General features: G+C 38.9%; 1 protein-coding gene across 5 annotated transcripts in view; it reads left to right on the top strand.

Moving 5' to 3' along the window:
* The first annotated feature begins 593 nt into the window (after nt 1-593).
* The window catches only part of AP3B1 (adaptor related protein complex 3 subunit beta 1), a 152,124-nt gene continuing 136,219 nt past the window's right edge, over nt 594-16,498 (top strand). The window contains exons 1-2 of one of the 5 annotated variants that reach the window (XM_054652874.2): nt 594-841; nt 13,770-13,845. In XM_054652874.2, the coding sequence (XP_054508849.2) occupies nt 711-841; nt 13,770-13,845 (207 nt within the window). In that variant the 5' untranslated portion in view covers nt 594-710. Of the gene's footprint in view, nt 842-10,866; nt 11,118-13,769; nt 13,846-16,498 lie in introns of those variants that run through there. The other 4 variants (XM_077171254.1, XR_013179791.1, XM_077171253.1 and 1 more) reach the window with 4 other exon arrangements.

The raw sequence follows: 16,498 nt of genomic DNA, 5'->3' as shown, positions 1-16,498 counted from the left end.
AAAATTTGCTTGGTAATGCCTCAGTTTCAATCAGAAAAGTACAAGTTGCTGAAAAGCAAGTAAAAAACTGCTTCAGAGAAATATGAGACTCCCCTCCCCCAGCCTTTTTTTTTTCTTCTCTGCAAGATAAAAAGTATTGATTGTGAACAGGTAACCTTTTGGAAATTAGTTCAGTTTTGAGGAGGAAAAGGTTGCACTCCACTAGCATATGTCAGGAGAAGGACTGAAGGCTGCTCTAATGAACACAGATTATTCCTGAAAGACTAAGGAAGATAGGAAAGATAGACGTACGAAAAGAGAATTGTAAAAAGGAATTAGGAGAAACTTCCCTCAGAAGACCTCTAACTATCCTTTTATATTTCTGGCGCCGCATATGTAAACAGTTTGCTTCTACCGCCAGCGTGGAGTACTGGCATTCGTAACACGGTCCCTAGAAGCAGCAAAGGAGCCGACGCTCTAGGCCAAGCTTTGTGTGTTAAGGGCCCGGCAGAGGCCGAGCAGGTCGAGGCGCGGCGCCGCCCGGCCCTTCCCCCGGCCCTTCCCCCGGCCCCGGAGCCGCGGCTCCGGCCGCACGTCCGGGCCGGGCCGCCCCGCCCCCCGCCGCGTGACCGCCCGGCTTCCGGGGAGAGCGCCGGGACGGCAGCGCCGCGGGTGCCGCCACGGCAACTTTGGCGGGGCGGGCGAGCAGCGGCTTCAGCAGGGGTACCACCATGTCCGGCAACGGGCTCACTTACAGCGAGCAGGGCGGAGAGGCGGCGCCCGAGCTGGCGCAGGAGGCGGCTCCCACCGTGACTCCCTCGGCTCCTGCGGCCTTCGGGCTCTTCAGCAGCGACACCAAGAAGTAAGGGGGCTCGCGGGCGGGCGGGGCTGGCAGGGCGTCCCACGGGCAGGGACAGTTCCAGGAGCCCTGGCCGGGAAGCCGCGCCTCCCGCTTCACTCCCGTCGTGACTCCGCGGAAAAGTTCGCTTGGTTGCGTTTAAAGTGTGCATAGATAGTGGGTTATCTGTAAAGTGTTTATTTTAGTTTGTTTGAAAAACTGCTTATCGATTCTCCTCTGTTTCGACAGCTAACAGCGGTGGAATTGTCCTAATTTTGCCTTCAAATGTGTATATATGAAAAAAGCGTTTGTAAAAAGAAGTGTTTGTGATAGTTATGGCTAGAAATGTAGTGGATCAGTGCGAGGTGGCCAGCTCGAAGTGGGTGTTAACAGTGTTAACAGTGTCTTGGTCAGAAGTCAAAATGAGGAAATGGAGAAGGTAAAAAAAAACCCAGCCAAGTGCACTGGTACAGAAAGCTTTCAGCTCCTTAAAGTAAAAGTGGATTGGAGAGGAAGAATGTCCAAATGAAAGGATCAAAAGGTTTGCTAAGCTGGAATTGTATTCTACAACAAATTGGAAATCTATTCCAAGAGCAACCAATAAAAAGCACCATAAACTTAAGGTCTCATGTACATTAGAAAATCAATTGCTGCGTCTTCAGTTTGATTGTTCTGCACAAAGAGAACATCTATGCTCTGGAAACCTCGACTGATGTGTTTATTTGTGAGCCACAGCAGAGTAAATCACGAAAACATGAAGCTGCAGACACTCTTAATGCTTAGCTCTGTAAGACACTAGCTGATAGGCCTCCTCAGTTTGCCAGATGAGTCTCATTTCTTTTTCCCTTTCTATTTTGCTAAATACTTCACTTTTTGATTCCAGTTCAAATTTTCTCTGCTCTAGTATAAATGTGCTTCTGCGGATCTGTGTGTTTTAGCTGATTTACGTTGTTTGCACCCTTCCTTCCTTATCCCCTTCCGTAGAAACAACTTAGCACTTTATTTCCAAACTATTATTTTGCTACTTTCTTTTTATCACGGGGTGGAGAGTATCCTGTTCATTGAACATGGCCATCATTTTCTAAATAACTCATAAACATCGGACTGTTTTGCAGATAGAGTATAGTTCTCTGTTTTATTAAATGCAGAAGCTGAAGTGAGTGATTCTACCCGAGGCTCCCCAGTGATCATAGGGAAATACAGCTCTGTGGTCCTGAGATGTTTTCTACATGTGTATGTATATGGATGTCTTTTAGTATGGAAGAACCAGCAGCTTGTGCTACGTGAGCATGCCAAATTAATTAATCACTCCTCTAGACTTGCTCTTACCCTTACAGGAATGTAATTCTCTAAAGGAATGACTTGAGAGGAAAACAGACGTTGTCTGTGGTGTTTTGTAGCTGACAAGCAAGTTCTTGCTGAAATAGGGTGTTATCCACAATTCACTGAACGCAGTTCACTTCAGCTTAACACTTGCGTGGTTAAACTCTGAGTATGGATTGGGTAGTTGAGGAGCAGATGCTGTACTGGGAGGGTGATTTGTGTAGTGTGAAAAACTCACTGGACTGCAAGTGAGGGTTATAGTTAGAAAAGAAGACTGTGTGGCACTCTAGTTGGAAAACGCAATAATCATTCATCAGGCATGTACATTGTATTTCTAATGGTTCACTCTAGTAATAGTGCGAAACCTGCTCATCACAAGGTGATATAAGAGAATACAGGGAAGTGCAAGATGTGTCCTTGCATCTTGTGCATGAAGGTGTGGGTTTAGGGTTAAATGAAAATTACTGTTAAGAGTTTTTTAAAGGTAGTTTGCTGATCTCTCTAGATTGTCTCTCATTATTGCTGATATACTCATGTCTGATATTATTGTGTTTTTTTAGTGCTTGGCAAACTTTTTTTGTTGCTGAGGAAGTGGAATTCTTCCTTGGGTCTACAAGAAACACTCCTCAGCAGAGGGATACATATATAGTTTATGGCCCAGAACATTAGTGCAGTAATGTTAGACCAGAGCCCTGTGTTTGCCTGTTGCCAGTCAATCAGAATAATATAATGTAATTAATGTATAAGTATCAAGATAGTATTGTAAGCACTTCATTGAAAAAGTTCCAGTCTTTTTTCTTTGTTTTCCCCTGTTTGTCATGAAGAAGTAGGCCAAAATGGTTAAGAAAATAATGAAGTTGTTAGGATAAGTTGTTTTTGATCCTGATCCTTATGAGCCCACACAGAGGCGCAAATCAGTATTGGTACACTTAAATCTGAAATCCAAAGTTGGTCTAATATAAATTATTTGTCCTGGCTTTTTACTCACATTTCAGTAGGACTACTCTGCTGAAGTTCATATCATCTAAAAGCTCTGAACAGCCCTTGGTGTAAAAGCCTATGTGTCATTCTCCTGCTAAAGCTGTGTTTTTTACCTTTAGCATTCAATAATCTGTCCACTAACTTTCAATTAAAAATATAATTTCAATTCAATTGCTGAACATAGTATTTTTGGTACATGCTTGTGTTGTAGCTTGGTTCAAACATGTACTATTGGTATTGAAAATATCTTAGTTGATCAAAATTTCTTTCCTGGTGACATCTTTATCCTGACAAAGTGCAAAATTTTACTCTTAGAAGATTATTAAAAATAACTATTTATTTAATGATCTTTTATCTTAATATAAGCAAGGTGCATTATGTTGCACACACCATGTGCAAGCATTGTTTCCCATTAGATAATACACTGTATGTGTCCACTGCAGTGAAAGAAAATAGAAAACATAAAAATAAAATTTTGGTCTGCTTCTGTGAGATGACTACATGTTCAGGACAAAAGAGAGGCGGTAAGGAGGAGGGTTTTCTAATCTCTCTGTAGTATTACAACGTGTATATCAGAAACTGATTTCTTAGTGGTGTTTACTAAACTAAAACTGTTCTTGAATAAGAGATTTCATAACAAATGTATTATACTGGTGCTAACTTTTTCTTGTGTATTTAATCCTGACTAAAGAGGCAAATAGAACTTGTGGTTTTGGTATGTAGTGCTGTTAAAGCCTATTGGTTAGTGAGATGAATGAAGTAGATCTGGTGTTTGGAGAATGGAATTTTTTGTGTTCATTCTGTTAAGCATCTCAATAACTAAATAATTGAAAGATCTTACATACCTGAGATGAATCAGTCTGAACCTTCTTGTGTGGAAAGGGCCCTGTTGCATGACTGGAGATGCCTTTTGCTCTCCTTCCTCTCTTCCTCTTTCACACTTGTCACATGAACTGGCATGTATGGTATTCCTTTATAAAACTTGTGTATTTATGTTTTAAGAATGTATTCATGTGTCCAGGTTGGAAGTTCGACACTTGTCTGTGAACTGAAATATTCTAGATATTCCCATGTCCCACATGTTTCAAAAAGTAGAGAAAGGGTCAGATTCTGGTCCCCAGAGTAATGGAGACAGTCTCCAGAGAAGTCTCTGTCCATAACAGAAGTTTTCAGCAGATAATTTGTAAGAGCTGATAGGTTATGTGAATCTTTGTACAATCTGAATCCAGCATATGGGCCTCAAGCTATTTCTCCTAGTTCTAGATTGATGGACTCCATGCAGTAAACACTGCCTAGCTGGAATCTCAACATCTCCTGTTTAGTGTAGAGAAATATTATGTGATTCACATCACCTAAGTTAATAGAATATTTTTATAGTTAGATTATGCTTTATTACATTATTATTGCTCTGAGTGGAGGAATGAAAATTCTAACCACCTTCCAACATGTAAAAGTACCTGGAGAGCTACTTAGAAACACAGAATCCCTGCTAATTGCATATATTTGGATACAGCTATAACTGCGTACATCTAATTGCAGGTGGACAGAGGATTTTCATCTATATTAATTGCATTTTAAACAAAACTTACCACATGTAAAATTAGAATATAATAATGTTTGGTACTTGGAAGTGGTACAATTTCAGCAATAAAACTAGTTATTGCTTTAGCTGATAAAATGTAACAACTTAAGAGGTGAACCATAGGAGTAACATCAGTAGATGTCAATTGCTAAGTGCAGTATTGAAGCAGATGGCAAAATTTATAGCACATATTTTCAACTTTACCGATTTGCATCTTTAAACTATTTCTGCCAAGCAAAATACATTTGTAATTTATTAGATTCTTTTGTTGCAGGTCTGGCTTACAGGTTTTGTTGAGCCATTCGTCACAAAACTCAGCAGTGCTGCAAACTCATTTTTCTTTGCAGAGATTTGCAAGCCGTTTTGCAGAGAGCTGAAGGTGGTGATTTCATTAAGATACTCATTCCCCAATTCTCTGTGCAGAAGACTTTTCCAAACCCATTGGAGCTAAAAACTTGCTTTCAACAGCTGCCAGTGGTGTTCTTGGAGTCTTAAATTGATCTAGTTTTGTCTTGGCATATTCTGTTCAACCAGTCATGGAGAGATTGTACATAGATTGCTGTTTGTGAAATTCTTGGAGGAGACTCCAGCTCTAATATTCAAACTTGATGCATCCACTAGCTCACTGGCACAACTACTTTCTTTCTCCATCTGTTAAAATGGCCCTATGCCCACCAATATGGTTATGTGCCAGTTTCGGTAGGATGTACAACCCAGCAAAAATGAATGGTTTGGATGAACTGATAAGTCTACAAGATAAAATCTGAACCCTCTAGTCAGTACAAGGATAGGAACTAAATGCAGTGTACAAATGTGGGCTTGCTATTGCAGAACATATCTCCAGCTGAAATCTGTCAGATCTGATGGGAAGTGCCACACAGTGAAAATGTTCTTATTGCCATGCACTTGGCACATATGAGGATGCAAACAATGAATTGTTGATTTGCTGTGGCTCTCTGTAATGCAGTCACTATATTTTTGTGGCTTTTTTATTTGCTCCAAAAGGCAAGTTTTACAGTTTTAAGGTCTTCAGTGTGGTTTCTGCCTATTTACTGCATTGTCATTTATTTGTGTTAGACATTTGCTTTGATCTGCATCCTGAATGGTATTAAATAGACATACCAACAGCTGTTACAAGGCTGAAATTCCACATGTTTTTAGTTCTGCTTTTTTTGAAACCTCTTCTTTTTTGTGCCACCCCTTGTTAGTTTTGGTACTTGGAGGAAACCAGAATGGTTTTCACGTTCTGCCAGAAGATGAGCAGCCTTGTAATACTGTTAAACAGTGTTTCTGAAGCCTGGACATATATGTAAATGTACTAGCACTGAGTAGGTTCTGGCAACACCACCTCTGTGGTGGTATCTTTCAAAGAAACCTTTTCTCAATATTTTTGGGGAAACTGGAAACACTAGGAGTTGGACTCAATGATCCTTATGGGTCCCTTCCAGCTGAGAATATTCTGTGATACTATATCTCACTTATAATCCCTTCACAATTATCAAAGGCTGCAAAGTGATCTATAAATGTCTGCAAATTCTGAGCACTAGCCTCAAGAAAGGCTCTAAGTTGACTCAGCCATTTAAGTGGCAGCACCACTTCTGATGACATTCTTTCAGCCTTCAGAAAACTGTCTTCCACTGAGGAAGATTTCTCTCTGGGAGAAGTTTTCCTGCCATATTTGTGGTGTGAGTACTGTCAGAAATGGTTATATGCAGTGCAATTGCAAGACTGAATCTTTTCATCCTTTCAGACAACATTTCTTGTTTTGGGTGAAAGTATCTTTAACTACTCTACTGACAACAGATAATGTTAGCTCAAATCACAGTCCGATCCAGAAGGGATTTCAAACTGCTTTGTTATACTAGCTGCAATCTGGTTAGAGCTTTTGAAATATAGATAGTTTACATATCTGCATTGATGATGGTGGTAGCAGCAACTTAAGAGGTGTTGATGCACTGAGTTGCTCAAGTGTTGCTCAGGTTGTATCTATTCACAGCAGAGAACTGGGAGATGCTTCATTTAATTTTTAATTTTACACTTCCCTGTTTCCTCGATGTGAGGGAAAGAGTGTAACTAAACATCCAGATTGCAAGTGCTTTGAGAAATTAGTGGCAAAGTTAACAATTAAATTAGTTAAATTATGCTTCTGATCAGACTGTAACTGGTTTTGTTCTCTGTGACTCTCACCCTTACAGGACACTACAATCATCCTGGTTTCCATCACATCTCTAGTCTATCCTTTAAAACTATTTAGTTTGCTTTTTGCATAATGTGCTTCTTTTTCAGATTGAAAAATCAGAGGGGCTGAAAAAGAAGTAAATTCTTACCTCAATTTCTCTTTAAACCATAGAACAGCTACACTCATAGCCATATGATTCAAGGCTTTCTTGTAGTAGTAGTAGAATTCTGTGTTGTGAATTAGAAGTAAATATAATGCTATAATGGAAAAGAATGGTAGTACTGAACAGCACCACAAGATGTCATTCAAACAGTTTATGGCATAGACCAAAACACAGTGAAACTCCGATTTCTTACTTTCCTACTAGAAGAAAACCTTAAATCAACAAAATTAACTCAAATTGCAGCATGTATTTGCTGCCAGTTAAGCTTCTGTCTTTTATGCATCTGAAATAAATTTGCAGTTCCTCTTTAAATGTTAAATTCAAACTTGTTTAGAGTTCATGCAATAGCATGACCTAGAATAAACCAATTTATTTTAAGCAATTTGCAGTACCAGTAAAATGTCAAGGAAAAAAAAAATATTTCAGGAAACATGGGATGTTCCCTAGGACTTCATTGCTATTCAGGTGCCAAGAGTTAAGGTTACACTGCTCTGTAAATGTGTATTTTCTCCTTCAAACTTGGTAACATCTGCAGTATTTTGAATTTCATTCTGAAGGCCAAAAAAAAAAATTAATATGCTCTGGCTAAAAGTATATCCTGCCAACTGAAGTCTCTTGAATGCAAGAACAGTGCAATTGATACTTCAGTTACTGTGTAACTGAAATTATGCAGTGGATGGAAAATTTGAAACTAGAAATGCTTGAAACGGAATGAGACTTCTGTAACTTCTGTTCTGTAAGAGCTTTATTCCATAATACCTGGTGAAGCTTGCTTCCTCCCCAGTGGTGGATTTGTTTACCACTTCTTATATCTTACCTTACAGTGCTATAGTGCTATACTTATATGTGAAGATCTTCTGTCTCACCAGGGTTTGTTTGTTTAGAATTCACTCTCCTTTCCTTGAGGGGATTACAGCTGTTCCCAAGGTTATTTGCAACAATAAGTTGCATTGCTAGTTGGGCTTCAGTTGCAGTTTTGATACTCATTAATCTTTTGCTTAATTACTTTGAATGCTCATGATTAGTGGGTGACTTCTTTCAGTAACTGGCATGTCAGAACTGTAGCAAAACTTGAAAATCTGTGGATTTAATCTTATGGTGTTGCGAAAACCTATGGAAAATAAATGTGTACTTTACCAGAGTGGAGCAAATGTTTTCTTAGTAATAGTTCTTAGGAACATGGTGATGCAGTGGCAAATGCCACAGATTCTGGATTCATATTTTAGTATAACTGAGAGTTTGTCATAGTTCCTATGGGAAGGCAAAGTAACTGAGACAGAGGCCCAGATTTATTGCTGACATGGCTGTTTAAACCTCAGTGATGTACAGTTATGCCTACTTTTCTTTTTCTGTAGAAGTGGGTAACAATGCTCATTGGAATCTGTAATCCTAGGCTTAATCTCAGCAAGATGCCAGTTTTAGTGACCAAGTGTGGAGCAGCGTGGCCGGTAGAGCACGCCCAGGCTAGGTGACCAGCCCGTCTCCAGCCAATGGGGCACTTCCCCAACTCGAAGCCGGGTACCACGCCTAAGGCAATAATCTGCCTTGAGGACGTTGGCCGCTGAAACTCCAACCCGCAGGAAAGGAAGAGGCGTCTCTGAGTCTCTTAGTACTATCCGGCCCCAGAGGGACCGAACGAGTCACGAGGCAGAGAGCTGAGAGCCCCGAGGTGCGGAAAACCTCGGTTTATAAAGAAGGTGGGAGGGGAGGGGGGTAACAAATCAGGAGAGAGAGAGGGGAAGGATACATTAAGGATTGACATGATGATAAAACCAATCATACAGAATTAAGGGAGGGGCCCCGATCCCTGAGCAAATCACCCGACACCCTGGCCAGAAGTTTCTGGAAAAGGAGGCAGGGGTGCCGAGTGACAGGCAGGCAATCGGGGGTGGAGAACTAAAAGGATACGTGTTGTAACTATAGAAACTGGGGAGGGGTTTGGAGATTGACACTTAACTGAAACAAGGCGGGACTCTAACATGGCAAAAGAAAAAGGGGAACAGAACAAACTCAAAAGGAACCACAGCACAAGTGTCTGATGACAGTAGTATGGCATATTCAGAATTTTTCTTTTGGATGCTCTTTGCCATAATCAACATGCAGAGTAAGGTGATCAAAGTGGTTTTGGCATAGGATGCCAGGCTTTTAAAGTGTAATCTTGTGACTGTCAAGATCTAAGGTCGTTTTTTGTCTTTTCTTTTGTTCCTTACACTCCATATACTTACCACACCACTACACCCACCATCCTCTTTTATTTTGGGGCAGTTGTAAAGACATGGCTTATTCCTTTTTTAATGGCAGAGGAATAGAGGCCGCAAGAAAGAGCATGAGAACTAGAAAAGATTAACTGGTGGTTTTTGTTTCTTTCTGGTAGAAACACCTGTAAGATTAATCCAAACTGGTAGGTCTGTTGCTGGTCCTATGATGCTCATACCCTTATTGTATCTATAAATGGTACAAAGGTATGAGGAAAGCAGTGTTTTCATGTAGAAAGAAAAAATAGTGTATATTTTAAATGCTACAAGTATAAAATATAAAAACATAGAAGAAAGTTAGAAACCAAGTACCTCTGCTTAACATTCAACCAATGTTTCAAGGAGAGCATATTTTGGATGTGTTTTGTGATGTCCGTCATGTTGTGTCATTGCAAACCTTTCATGCGTGATACCTGCTGTGAAAGTTAGGTGATGAGTTTGCATTTCTAATTTATATTACTTTAGCTTAAAAATTGTAATACTTAGGAATACAAGCCTGTGGTGCTAAAGATTACAAAGGCAGCTGGGAACTGATTTTTTAATAAATTAATAATTGACTTGTTGCCTTTTATGGTAGATGTTATACAAGTACTAAAGATCATATTTCATAGCACATACTTAATATTTCATATGAGTATAATATTTCTAATTGTTGTCTACAACAGTGCTTTCAGCTTGCAACTTTTGAGAACAGTGGGCCTATATTGAAGTAGATGTTAAGACACTAGATTATAGCTTGGGAACTCAAGGGAAGTCTCATAGGGTTCTTAGAATACATCATTGGGCAGACAGGTGGGAATCTTCCTGTTTTTCTGGTTTGGTTTTTTTTTTTAATCACTCTTGGAGAGTGATTTTTACTCTTCTTACTGTTAGGGAAAATGGCTGAGACTATATATCGATACTCTGCCAAAAGTTCGGTCTTTTTTCATCTGCTGTTGTTGGGACCATTACTTTCCTGCTTCATATAGTTCCACATCATTTGTCAACTATCAGATTAGGCTTATTTAAACCTGGTGTTGCTCCTGAAGTAATAAAGTTTATATTTCAATCATCTATAATGTGTACCTAGCTCTGTAAGGGTAGAGTCTCTCAAAGTTTTAGCAGGTAGGGGCAGAGGTATTGATGCAGCTGAGGGTTGCTTGCATTTTCCTGAGCCCCTGGCAAGTGGAAGTAAGTGATAAAGAAAGTATTTGTCTAGGATTGTGTATTGAGGAACTGTCACTCACCATAGCTAATGAGTATAGAAACATGAACCCTACTGTGACTGCAAAGCATACATTTATGTTTACATTTATTTCTATTTAGAGGATTTTTATTTAAAGATTAAAATTTCCTTAAAACTTCTTAATGATCAAAAGATGAGAATACTTGTACTGTACAGTAAATTATATTACAAAGTACTGAAATGCATTTGCTTTTCCCATTGTTCATTGAGGCTCTGATAAGAGTTGTTTTTGGAGGGAAATGACCTTTGAAATTTGCATATGGTATTTGTTTCTGGAAGTTAAAACAGCAAGGGAGTGCGTATCCTGTTACTTTGTAAGATTTTCTTTTTTTTTTAAGAGTAGACCTCACTCTTGGCAGGCAACCTTGGTTGAATTCAGTGATTTTTTTATTGTTTTTTTATATACTTCACTTAAAAGAATGGAACAAAACTCCACAATGCTGGGCAAAATAATTGAGGTGTCTTGCACTATTAAGTCTGCTCTTAAAGGGAAAAACTTTGATGTTACACTGAAACCATATCTAACTGTAGAAGAAAAAAGGCTTGCTGCTGCTGGTGATCAAGGTGGATGTATGGAGCAATATTTTACTCTGTAAGTATCTAATATTTGCTAATCCTGGATTATTATTTGTTAGAAAAGAGATTTAAAAACCCAAACAAACCATCTATTCAAGTAACAATTGATTTCCAAATTGATTCATCAAGAACTTGTTGTTTAATTCCTATTTTTTTTTCTTTATATTTTCCCCTGCTGCTTTTCTCATATGGAAACAAGGCTGGTTGAAAACAGGTCTTCATATATAAATTTCTGTGGTTTATATCTTCCCAGCTAACAGTTCAAAATGTTTTAATTTGAAGTGTATGATAGAATGTTTTCTATAAGCACTTAGAAGTAGAACTCATCAATAAGAATTTCTTCTGTCTTCACATCTTAAATTTGCCTTTTTATTTTTCTTGTTGTTTGTTACATTCTGGGAGACAGTCTTCAGTATGTACTTGGATCTTGTTCTGTGTAACTTCCTCCATTCTTGCTACTTCATCCTCAAACTCAAATTGTTATTTCTACATTTTCTGCTTCGTTGACATATTCTTCTTTGTTTCTTTGTTTGTTTGTTTGTTGATTAGTATTCTACTTTCTATTGGTTAATGAATTTCTCCCTTCTCATGATAACTGGTTCACATGCTCAGCCTTTCTCTTATTCTGCGTCAGTGATTTTTTAAGTCAGTGGGCCGTGGTCACAGTCTCTCCCTGCCAGAATTGCCTTTTACCCAGTTGGAGCTGATTCCACACTATTGCTGTGTTGTCTTTATTAGTTTACTCTTTGTCTTGGTGGTCCTGCAGAATATTGTTGTGGCCCATCAAATTTGCATTCTTGGTCTGCCGTCAGGGGTGTGTCCTTCTTCCCAAGCTTTGCTAGCCTCAGCTGGGGTCTGAGATCATTGAAACATGTCAAGCCCTAAACGTTAACAAGGCAATTCTACAGTTAGTCTTTCTAACACAAGGACCTCACTGCAAACTTGCTTGTTAGCTGCTGTCCATTTCCATTTTTACTAAAGATAGTAAAAACCTTTGAGTGTGATGCAGACAAAATAGGGACTTACCAGTGATATTTGCGAAGTGGTACTAAAGCAGGCAAGGAAATGGAATGTTTCCTTTTTTTGTTTCTTTTTTTTTTCCTTTTTTTTTTTTAAGAGAATAATTAAATATTAAACTGTCAAGTGAAGCAAACATTGCCAGTATAGGGAATCTGTAATAGGTTGCTCCAATTATTTCATGAAACACTTGGTTTTGAAAAAGGAGTTAGACTTAAATTGTATTGGTAGTGAGAGAGGTGTTTGTAACACACCAGTGTTGTAGCTATTGCTGAGCAGTGCTCACATAAGAGTCAAGACTGCCTCTCCAATATCCCCCTTCCATACCAGCCTGGGGTTGGGCAAAACCTTGAAGGATGTGTAGCCAGGACTCATGGCCCAGGCAGACCAAGGGGATATTCCATACCATATGATGACTGGTCATCAATAAAAGTGAAGAACAAGGAGAATGGGTGGGCATTCTTTCTTATTCTTTCATATTGGTCTTCCACAGCAACTGCTATGTATACTAAAACCCTGCTTCCTGGGGAAGTGGCTGGACATTGCTTGCTGATGTGAAGTAGAGAATAAATATTTTGTTTTCCTTTGCCTCTGCATGCAGCCTTTGCTTTTGCTTTATTAAAATGTCCTTATCTTGACACATGAGGTTTTTTACATCCTATTCTCTCACCCCCATCTTGTTTCAGAAAGGGAGAGAAAGAATGGCTTTGTAGGAATCTGGTGTCCCACCATGGTTTACCCACTGTGTTGCTTTTCACTTGTGTGAAAGTTCACAGGGTTTGAACTTGGAAAGTCTTCAGAGTTCTTTAGAGTATTTCGGGTGTCTCAAGTTTCTATCTACTTGTATCTTTCAGTAAATCAGGCAATCCAAATGTTACAAAAAAGCTGTTTCTTCAAAGAATCTTTTTTGTAAACTTTTGTACTCTATAAGTGCAGTTAGACTGTGATCTATTTACTTCTAAAAAGCTAAGCAGGATGAGGTTTCTTTTTAGTGACAGCTAATAAAAAGCTGTATCTACAAGTGAACATTCTTATTAACTTGATATTTTTGTTGGAGAATTTTATTTCAGCTCTAAAAAGTGCTTGGACACTGTATGTGTCTAATCATCAGGCTGTCTGAGTCCTACAGCTGGTAGAATGTACTTCAGATCTGAGACTTTTAATCCTGAGCATAGGGGATAGCAATTTGCAGTCTAGAAAGGCAGGTAGGAGCACAAGGTTATATCCCTGATTCGTAGTGAAATTCAGAGCATACTGAAGTTTGAACTTTTCAGTGACTTACATCAGCTGATATTATATTTTAACACAAACATGCCAACTTCTAGTTATTGCATCTGGCCCTCCCTGGAGGACAAGGGAGAAGTGAATGAGTTGTTGGTCTAAACTAAGCTCTTCTTGTGCTTTAAGATTTCAGCCTTCGAGACAGGTTCACTTAAAAGCGGATTAAAGTTGCATGGTCTTTCGTTGTTGTTAGAATCTGTTACATTCTTTTGCTGAACACTTCATTGTACAGAGTAAAAAAAATTTAAAAGTGGGTAAGAGGGAGTAGTGCTTCACCATAAGTTGCTGAGCTGATGCAAGAATCTAAAAAGGTATTCTGCTTTGATTTTTTAGTTTTTCTAATTGATGCTTTACTATATTTCTACCATAGGAATGAAGACCTAAAACAAATGTTGGAAAGCAGTAAAGATTCTGCAAAGCTGGATGCAATGAAAAGGATTGTTGGGGTATGTGATTTTTTTTTGGTAGTGTTTTTATTTGTTAGGGGATATGGAAGTTTATTATCTTTTTTATTTCTTGGATGGAATAATGCTTTCCTTTTACACATTCTTTACCAGATTAGCACTTAAGTCTCTAAATGATCTCTAAAAGTTGTGGTGAACAAATGGTAAAATTCTTAACTTGGAATTTTGTGTAGAAATTGGTGTATTTGGATATATGCAGTCATATGCTTTTAAAATATTTATGTAACAGTGCCAATATGCCTGTAAACAACTATTTTCAGTGAGACCTTGAATTGGAAATGGCTCCTCAAGAGATGCTTCAAATTTGTCAGACTGGAAACAACAGAAATATGCAGGAATAAAATGACATGTTGCATTTACTACTTATATTTTATTATTGTATGAGGTTTTTCTTTTTTGATAGAGCATGATCCCTGAATATTTGATAACTTATTTCAGGTGAATGTGTACCCATAGAGGTGATTGAATAACGTTTAATGCTATTATATGTTTAAACCCTATAAACAAAACATCATGAAGTGGATGGAATCACTTTATTTCTTCTTAAAAGTATGGGAAGAATGTGCTACAGATGATTGTTCAGTGTCCACTTGGCTTTTTTGTTTTAGGGGTTTTGAATCTGTTTTCTGTCATAGTTTTTTCAGTCTACTCCGGATGTGCTTTTTTGTTCTACTTGGTTTTTGCATGCTTAATCCTGTCCAAGTACATACCAAAGTGAGTAGGTACAGGTGGTGTCGTGTGATCGTGTTCTTTCCTCTGACTCCAGAGCTGGCTTCCCCCCGTCATGATTGTCCAGTGATAGGAGTTTTAATCAGGATCATTGTCTTTTTGCTTGTAATCCCTTAGTCCTGCCAGAGACGCCATTTACCTGTGAGGTCCGGGTAACCTATCAGCTGTTATTTCATAATGTCTTTCTTGGGTTTGGGAAAGGTTTTTTGATTTATCTTTTCCAACATTATGTGGGATTGCTCAAGGGTTTGACCAGTCTGGCATACACATGTACTGTTGCAAAAACACATGACCTTTATAAGTGCCATGGTAAACTTACATTCTTCTGCTTCCTTCAGAAAGTATTTTTTTTTCTGGTTATTGCTGTGGGCAGAAGAGTTGTAGCAAGTTGCCTCTTGCTCCCTTGAAAAACTGGCCAAATCTTTTTCTGTATTTGGAAACTGTTGAAACTGAATGTCGTTGTATATTTATATATATGGGGGAAATTAAACATTAAATTGAATCAGCTTTAAATTTTAAACCAAGGCTTTACTGGGTTGTTTTTTTTTATTTTCCTTTTTTCCTACAAAAAATGCTGTCATTACAAATGAGTATGCAATGAGCAAACTCTCTCATTTTAGATACCTGCTCCTGCTGAACATTCAAAAGAGATTTTAATGGCTTCTTTAAGCCATTATGGAAGATGTGTGATACCATGAAGTTGGAGATGTGTAGTTAGCAGTGATAGCTGTGATCCTTGATGGACTTGGGTTGAAGTGATCAGGCTCAAGAGATCTTCAGCGAGGGAAGGCAGAATTTACTGGGCACATTCTTTCTTCTGCTCTCCCATTTTCCAATTCCGACAATTCTCTCCAGTTTCCAATAGCAGATTTCTGTCCTTTTTTTTTCATGGTACATGGTTGTTGTTTTCTGTTCCTGTTCTAAGCACTCTGCACTGCAGGAAGAGCACTACTTCCCCAAAAGGCAGTGTGCACCTTCTGATTTTTGGATATTTTTTCCTTGCTCAGCTGCTGCTGCTTGAAGTATAAACAGCCTTCTAGCATATAAGGCTGACCATTATTTAACCGCAAGTGAGTTGTTTGATTTACTTAATCCTCTGTTTTCAGTTTCTTTCATATCTTCAAGGTATTTGCTGTTTCCTGTGCTATGTTTAAAATGTGTTTCACACCAAATACCTGGCACTAACCTCTGGCTGACATAACAAACTCAAACAATGAGCTTTACAGGTCAAGACTGGGACATTTCACAATATGAGCATGAGGCTTTGTAGCAGTTGTGATAATGTTCTTGTGGAGCACAAAGGTGCTTTTGTGCTTACATACAGAGGGGACCTTACATCTCTCAGGAATGAGATGTGTTTTTCAGAGATGAAAGGCTTCCTCTAGCCTTACTATTACAGGAAAAAGGAACTCTGTTGTCAGAGTATCACTGGAATGCTTATTTTCTAAGTGTTAGATAGTTAAAAAAACTTACAGAATCCACAGCTTCTCTGGCCCACCTGCTCTACTGCCTCACCATCCTCACAATGACTTTTTCCTAACATCCAGTGTAAACCTACCTTGTGTCAGCCTAAAGCTATTATCCCTTGTCCAGTCATTACATGCCCTTATAGAAGTCCCTCTCCGGCTCCCTTTTAGCCCCCTTTACGTACTGGAAGGTGCTCTAATGTCTCTCCAGAGCCTTCTCTTCTCTAGGCTGAAGCCTGTCCTCACAGGGGAGATGCTTAGTAAAGTGTCCCTAACCATGGAAGGTGGGTTAGTCTTTAAGGTCCCTGCCAAACTAAACTGCTCCGTATGACTCTAATTCTAGGATACCAACAGTTATCTTAGTATTTTAGTAGACTTTAAGAGGCTTAACCTTCATTTGTTCATATAGGTGTGATAGCAAAGTAGCAGGAGAATGCTGG

This window comes from Agelaius phoeniceus, chromosome Z (assembly GCF_051311805.1).
Source record: "Agelaius phoeniceus isolate bAgePho1 chromosome Z, bAgePho1.hap1, whole genome shotgun sequence".
In the NCBI taxonomy this organism is placed as follows: Eukaryota; Metazoa; Chordata; class Aves; order Passeriformes; family Icteridae; genus Agelaius; species Agelaius phoeniceus.
The sequence above is the reverse complement of the archived record's forward strand: the minus strand, read 5'-3'. Positions and strand labels throughout refer to the sequence as shown.